The sequence below is a fragment of the Sceloporus undulatus genome, chromosome 6 (genome assembly GCF_019175285.1).
Source record: "Sceloporus undulatus isolate JIND9_A2432 ecotype Alabama chromosome 6, SceUnd_v1.1, whole genome shotgun sequence".
Classification (NCBI taxonomy): Eukaryota; Metazoa; Chordata; class Lepidosauria; order Squamata; family Phrynosomatidae; genus Sceloporus; species Sceloporus undulatus.
Genome location: NC_056527.1, coordinates 99,264,778 through 99,272,747, shown reverse-complemented (window position 1 = coordinate 99,272,747; position 7,970 = coordinate 99,264,778). Strand labels below are relative to the sequence as shown.

The following is a 7,970-nucleotide window of genomic DNA, read 5'->3' as shown; positions in this document are numbered from 1 at the left end:
CAGAACCAGAGAGAGAGAAAGAGAGAGAGAGAGAAGCCTCCTCCTCCTCCTTTCCTGGCAGTTTCCTTGTTTTCAAGCCCTGAATTCTTTTCTTCCCCCCCTTCTTCCCTCCTTTTCTTCCCCCCCCCACCTTTTTCTTCCTTTTTTGGGGAGATCCAAGAACTCTTGCAGCACAAGGAGGACTTTTCCAGGTAACTCAGATGGTTTGGGTTTGGATGCCTCCCAAAAGTCCAGCAGCAGCCAGGCAACTTCCTAGTTAAAGGGGGAGGAGGTAACAAACACATAAACACACCCCAAACACACACACAATCACACAACCAGAGGAGTCCAGCTTAGCCCCTCCTTGCCTCTGAGCCTCCTCTGGCTTTTCTCTTTGCACCTCCTTGTTTTTGCAATTGCAAAGGACACATGATTCTTTCCCTAATCCCTCCAGTTAGGTTTTAAATTTAAACCCAGATTGAGGTAAACAAGGGATTGGGGAAGGGAGGGTGGAAGGAAAAGGGGGAGGCTTTTAAGGGCTGGGTGCAGGGACTACTAGGAAAGGTTGCCATTTTGCCCCCCCCCCAGCAGAAAGCAAAAAGCAAAAACCTACCTGCCTCTAGGGAAGAAGGTCCCCTGGAAAATATTTCCCCCTTCATTGGTAAAGGAGGAACTGTTGCTCCTCCAGGTATAGAAGCAGCTGCACCTGTTGAGTTTTGTAATTTTGGTGGTTAAAAGCACCCAGGAAGCTTACCCAGGAGGTGGCACAGGATGGATGTGGATGGTAACACCCATGGTTCCCAGTCACAGGCTGTGCTGGCCAAGCATGGGGCATTGTTAGGGGTGAAGGCCGCACCAGGTGACACCTTAAAAGGTGAATGTGGAGGGCAATACCCATGGTTCCTATCTGCATGCTATGCTGGCCAAGCAAAGGCTTCCTTGGGGGGTGCTGGGAGTGTAGGCTGCAGCAGGTGACACCTTAATGCATGAATGTGGAGGGCAACATCCATGGTTCCTATCCACAGGCAATGATGGCCAAGCAGGAGCATTCTTAATGAGTGCTGGGGTGAAGGCCACACCAGGTGGCACCTCAAAGCAGTGGCCCCCAAACTACACTCTTTAAGAGATTTTGGACCTCAGCTCCCAGAAGTCTCAGCCATGTTGGCCAATAGTCTGGGATTCTGGGAGTTGAAGTCCAAAATCCCTTAAAGAGCACAGTTTGGGGACCACTGCCTTGAAACATGAATGTGGAGTGCAGCACCCATGGTTTCTGACCACATGCTATGCTGGTCAAGCAAGGGTGTCCTTGGGGTGGGGGTGCAGGCCACACCAGGTGGCACCTTGAAGCATGAATGTGGAATGCAACAGCCATGGTTCCTAACCCCAGGCTATGCAGACCAAGCAGGGGTGTCTTGGGGGTGGTGGGGATGCAGGCTGCACAAGATGACACCTTAAAAGGCAGTACCCATGGTTCTAATCACAGGCTATGTTGGCCAAGCAGGGGCATCATTAGTGGGCATTGAGGGTATGGATGCCATCAGGTGACACCTAAAAGAGTGCATGTGGGTGGCAACAGCCATGGTTCCTGACCTCAGGCTATGCTGGCTAAACAGGGGCATCATGGGGAGGGTGTGCCAGGGGTGCAGGTTGCACCAGGTGACACTCAAAAGCAGGGATGGGGAACCTATGGCCCGCCAGGTTCTGACGAACCACCATTCCCACCATGCCTCACCACCAGCTAAGCTGAAGGAAGTTTAAGCCAGGTTCCCGAGCCCTTGGTTGTAGCTCTTTCCCTTTCAGTGATGCTTCCCTTCAGCTTGGCTGGTGGTGAGGCATGATGGAAACGGTAGTTTGTCAGAACCTGGAAGGCCGTAGGTTCCCCACTCCTGCCCTAAAGGATGAATGTGGAGGGTGATACCCTTGGTTCCTAACCACAGGCTATACTGGCCCAGCAGGCCACACCAATTGATATGCTATAGGGGTGTGTGTGATACCACTGGTCCCTAAACATCTGCCTTTGGGCAGAAACAGGATGTGGCATTTGCCAGAGTCCCTTTAAAATGCTGGAGTTCAGCAGAAGATATGATGTGAGTGGGACGGTTCAGTGGAAGGAAAAAGGAGAGGCTTTAGGGTTTTGTTTTGTTTTTAAATATTATTATTTTTCCTTAAAAAATCACATCTTAGCAAATTTTCACTTTTAACCATATGAAACTACATGTAAATTAATTTAGGTTGTGTGTAAGATATTGAAATTTAAAGACAATTTTAATTTTGCTAATTGTTTATGTCACAACTATTCCCATGGCAATCAGTGATATGTGGGGATTGTGATTTATGAGTAACGTTAGTACAAAAAGCATTACTAAGGATTCTGTATGGTTTGGGATGGGAGGAGGTCAGTGTGGGGGGTGACACCATGAGTTCCTGCACTGGGTGATGCTAACTTTAGTGATGCCACTGTGAACAAGGCTGATGGGAGCTGGAGTCCAACAACAGAGGGCTATAGGTTTCCCACCCTGATATTGTATAGATCAGTGTTTCCAAAACTTTGGTCCTCCAGATGTTTTGTTGGCCAAACTGGCTAGAGCTTCTGGGAATTGAAATAAAAAAAACCTGGAGGACCAAAGTCTGGGAAAGAGGGTAGAGGCATAATTTCAAAGGGGTCCTAACTTTTGAAATCAGGAGAGTGAATATTGCCAAGTGAAGGTCCAGTCACAGACATTATAGGCCCAGGACAACAGAGTTGGTCTTGGATTCTGAGCAGGGGACACTTATTCTTTCAGAGGCCAGAGCCTTCTGCAGAAGTGACTGATGTATTTTGCTGAGATACAGTGGGCCCTTCTGGACCCATGCCAGAGACCTGTCTACAGGGACATTGTGCAGGACAATTATGGGACTCTACTCTCACTAGGTAAGGACTTTTTTAATTTCTTTCTTTATTTTTCTTTCTTTTTGTAAAAAAAATTAAGTTTTAAGGAGTACAGACTTGAGATTGCAGGTATGAGATTCCTAGAGATACAAAATGGCTGGGAGTAATTACGTTGATATCTGCTGGTTTAAGAATATGCAGACTTAGGAGTTACACAGAAATCTTGATTAAGGTTGAACACAGAATTTCTGTGTCAACCCAGAAGAGAGCATGTTGCTACACCAGCAGAATTAGCTCCAGTGAAATGTATCAGAACAGGTAAGAGCTTTGCAAGCTCTTAGAAAATGTTCTGGAGTAGGAAACCTCCATCTTCTTGTGGATGGAGAAAGTAATAGAAAAATAGCCATTAGGGCTGTAGGGTGGGGTATAAATGCCATAATAAATAAATAAATAAAATAGAAACAAAAAATGTTATATGTGCATATCCTGTCCCCATTTAGTCAGCAATTGTACATCAAAGAAGTACTCCCAGTATTTGATGATTGTGATAAAAAAGAATAACTTGAGTGGAATTCTTCCAGTTAGACAAAGGTAGGAGTTAGATTTACAGTTTTCAGCAGCTGCCTCTGTTGCCTTTGAACTGACCTGTGGTCTTTTGTACCACAGCTCAAAGAGACAACCTCTCTTAGCCCCTCAGAAAAAACAATATTTCTTGAGTTGCAACATCCACAACATGGGTTTTATTTTATTTATTTTAAAATTATTTTTAATGACCCATTCTACCCAAATAACTTGGGCTTCCTAATGCTGCATAAAACAGCAAATGTTTCCAAACTATCAAGGTAAAGTATCCATTAAAATTTAAGGTAACACCTTCTGAAACGATGTCACCTTTCCCCCATGCTGGCTTCACTCTCTTTCCTTTGGTAGATGGAGGAACCATGAACCCCAACCCCCAACCTGGAGGCACTGAAGCCACACAGACTCAGAAGCAGGTCCCAGGACGGTCCGACGGGTCTGTATACCCTGGCCAGGGTCAAGCTGGGCAGCAAGGGGAGGATGCAGGAAAAGCATGGGCCAAGCCACCTCTTCTTCCTCCAGTGCCAAAAGACAACCCCCCTATCCCACCCCGGGTATATATGGGGCCTGGTCCCAGCTTGTGTGTCCAATGTGGGGAGAGCCTTGCCCAGGCTCAGCATGGCCTCGCCCAGCCCCAGAGAGCCCCCCGCTCTGTCGATAAGCTTTACCCATGCTCTGACTGTGGGAAAAGCTTTGGCGTGAGCTCCCATCTTACGATTCATCGCAGAATCCACACAGGAGAGAAACCATACGAGTGCAACGAGTGTGGGAAGAGGTTCAGCCAAAGCTCAACCCTGGTGCTCCATCGCCGGATCCACACTGGGGAGAAGCCCTACAAGTGCACCGATTGTGGGAAGTGCTTCTCTGTGAGTTCCCACCTGACCAAGCACCAGAGAGTCCACACAGGCGAAAAGCCTTATGAGTGCCAAGCATGTGGGAAAAGGTTCAGCCAGAGTTCTACTCTTATCCTCCACCAGAGAATCCATACAGGGGAGAGGCCTTATAAATGTGATGAGTGTGGGAAAACCTTCAGTGTCAGCTCCCACCTTACCATCCACCAGAGGATCCACACAGGGGAGAAACCATATCGCTGCATGGAATGTGGAAAATGCTTCCGACAGAGGTCTGGTCTCGGCACACACATGAAAACTCACATGATTCTTGTAAGGCCTTTCAAGTGCCCACCTTAAAAGACCAGACCCCAAACCAGCTTTCCAGTTCATGTCAAATCTTTGTCTCATGATTGAAAACAACAATAGGACAGAGACTGATCACACACCAAAGTCTCTCCACTTGGAAATACAGAAATCATCAAACTGGAAAAATCCAGATTTTTTAAAAATGTAAAACAAGAACAAAAAAGACTTATAGAGACTTGCATACTTTGCCTTAATTTGCATGCTTTATTGTAGATCCACTTCTGGGGAAGTGTGGAATCTTTGTTCAACACTTTTATGGTTGCAGTTTAGCAGATGAGAGTGAGGATTCTTGGGACAGTAGCAATCAATAGGCACATGGGAGCTGAGGGCTACATACCCTAAAACAATGGCGATTTTTTTTTAAAGTTACTTATTGAGCCTGCCTTGAAGATAACATCCTATGGAACTGGAAGCCCTTTCTTGTTAAAAGGCTTTGATAAGCCAAGCTTTGGATCACAGTTGGTCAGCCTTTTGCCTACAGCTTTAACTCAGTGAAAGGGCTGCATCTGGAGAGGAGAATCACATTGGCTGTCTGTTCTTTCAAAGATTTGACAGCCTTATATGAAGTTCTGGATGCTATTCATTGGGTGGATCCTGTGAAGGTTCCACCCCTCACTGCAATACATAGTTTGGACCTTTCAGAGGTAACTGTTTGTGGCATATCCAGAGGTAGCAGTGTTGGCCATATAGTAAAGTACAGTGGGCCCTTACCTTACTTGGGGGATCCGTTATGGACCCTCTTTGTAAGGTAAAAAGTGCGTATGCTCGAGCCCCATTAAATATAATGGGGCTTATGCTCGCAGCACAACAGAGTGCACGTTCCATGGGCACGCGTGCCACTCATTCTTTTGCCATGCGGCTTCAGCGTAAGCTGAAAGCCGCATATAGTGTGCCTGCGTATGGTGTGGGTGCACTGTACAATAACAGCTACAATCTACAAAACAGTGATACCTTTATTGGATCAACCAAAATATTCTATGCATTTTGGTTAGTCCGATAAAGGTATCATGTTTGGTGGATCTTGGATATTACTGTATTTGTGGCATGAGATCCAGGCATGTTCTGTCAAGGAACCACTTCTGTGTCAGAGGGGTGCATTTCCCAAGCAATCGCATTACAATATAGTGTTCCCAGGAATAGTGCCATTGTTTCTCCAGCTAGCAATCTGGACAGCTGTCTGAAGGGCAAGTTTGTCCATCATAATGTATGCCACAAGCACTGACTGGATAGTGCCTGCAACATCATGGGTGGATGTTGTTTTACTTGCCATCCTTTTCCTTTCCAACAAGTGCAGAAACATTCTTGTAACAAAGTCAAAGACGACAGCACGATGGGGAAAGAAAAAGGTTGCAAATACCAGCAAGGCTAGTCTTCTTCACAGCAAAGCTCTGCCATTTTGTAAACACGTTCTTTTGCTCTGTTGCTGCGTACGTCATGGTTGTTTTAAAAATAGTTTTATTGTACTTGTTCATTATTTTCTGTGTTGTATGCTTGTAAGCCTCATCAGTGAGGGAAGGGGAACCAGAAGGTTTGACTAGGAACTGAGATAGAGGTACAAATAAGGGTAAATCAAACTTGTTGTCTGAACTGTGTTTATTTCCCATGCCTAAGATCTAGAGCTTGGGAAAATCCCTATTTTGGACAATAGGTGTCCAAAGGTGTCCAAAACATCCCCTCCTACCAGTATTCTGAGAGGTATTGTACAGCAAAAAATAAACTGCCTGCTTTTGGCTGAAACACACACGTCATGTGTGTGGTGCTTTTAAAAATTAGCAAGTGAGGGAAATCCCAAAGCAGCAGACTGGGATATAGCATTATATCTCCCATCCTTTTCTTCCATTGGGCCCTTTGCCCATCTGTCCCAGGCATCTGCATCTGATACCTGAAGTGCAACTTGACTTTGACTTCAGTTAAAGTAAGGGACAGCTGGACAAAATAAGAGATGGCCATGGACAAAATCTCTTGGAAAGAAGGGAATCCCTTTAATTCCTTTATTTTCCTTTTAAGGTGGTAAACTGGGTCTCCCAGTCAATTTTGGGAAGCGTATCTTCTTCCCCTTCATCTTTATGTGTGGGTAGCATGTTAGTATTACTGTTGTTGGATCAGAGCCAGGGCTTGGGCAAAGTTACTTTTTTGGACTACAGTTTCCAATATTCCCCCAACCAGTCTGGCTTGTGGTCATGCTTGCTAGGGGATTGTGGTCACTGTAGTAACAAACACTAATTTTTCTAAGCTAGCAAAACTATAGCACTAAATAGAAAATCCATTTTTCTTTAGTTTTCAGTTGTTCAGATGCCATTAGATAGTTGAACCCCACCCCTTGCAGTTACAAGAAAGTTGTAATTTTAGATGGCTCTTCCTTTCCATTTGTAATTTCTCTTATCAGCAGTCATTTATATTTCTTCACTTACAAATCCCGCACTAACATCTCACTTCGTAATCACCATGGCTTCATTCAAAGTGTATTAAAATTCAAAGAACTGCATGGAAGTGTTTTGCGTGGTCATTTTTATCTGTCGGCAGGTAAAGTTGGAAGCGTTATTGTCTGGGACAACATTTCAGAATAATGGAATGGTAAGGGGAAAGGCAACTTTAGCGGAGACTGTCATTGTTACAAGGATGAGGGGCATATTGCCCTCAAATCTTGTTGGGACTGCAGCTCTCATCATCCCTTGCCATTGGCTGTGTGCCAAAATTGATGGGAGTTGTAGTTCCTACCATGTCTGGCAAGCGATACATCTGCACACCTGTTCTCTCCAGGTGTTGCTGAACTGCAGTTCCCAGCACCCCAAGCCACCACAGGCAATGGCAAGGGGTGGGGAGTTGTAGTTCAACATTATCTGGAGGGCTGTATAATTCCCAGCTCTGCAGTAAAGAATTAATTTCCTGCAAAAGAGGATATTGCGAAAATGTGACTACTTCAACAGTCTAATCTTGTCCATACTTGCTGTGCAGTAAGCTTCAATTTACGATGACCCTATGAAGAGGAGACTACCCTGCTCAGGTCTTGCGCACTGAGGGCAATGGCTTCCTTTATTGAGTTAATCCATCTGCAGTATGGTCTTCCACTTTTTCTACTGCCTTCCACTTCTACTGTGTTCAAACTGATTTCCCATTGCCCGAAAATAGCTTGCCATTGCCCGAAATTGCATGTGATCATCTCTCACGCAATAACGTGAAACCCCATGATTGCGTTCGGATTGCCATTGGATTATACTTCCAATTTCCCTTGTCTCATACCGTACCAAGAAACCCTTGTGATAGGTTTGCCTTAGAGTCACCATAAGTTGGAAAGGATTTGAAGACACACAGCAACAACAAAGGTGACTTTATCATGAGCTTTT

General features: G+C 45.3%; 1 protein-coding gene across 1 annotated transcript; it reads left to right on the top strand.

Annotated features, from left to right (window-relative positions):
* Positions 1-7,111, top strand: LOC121933459 (zinc finger protein 3-like). Its single transcript, XM_042473227.1, has 3 exons — positions 1-191; positions 2,763-2,890; positions 3,779-7,111. The coding sequence occupies exons 2-3, from the start codon at positions 2,791-2,793 to the stop codon at positions 4,615-4,617; spliced, it is 939 nt and encodes a 312-aa protein (XP_042329161.1). The 5' UTR covers positions 1-191; positions 2,763-2,790; the 3' UTR covers positions 4,618-7,111.
* Positions 7,112-7,970: the final 859 nt, after the last annotated feature.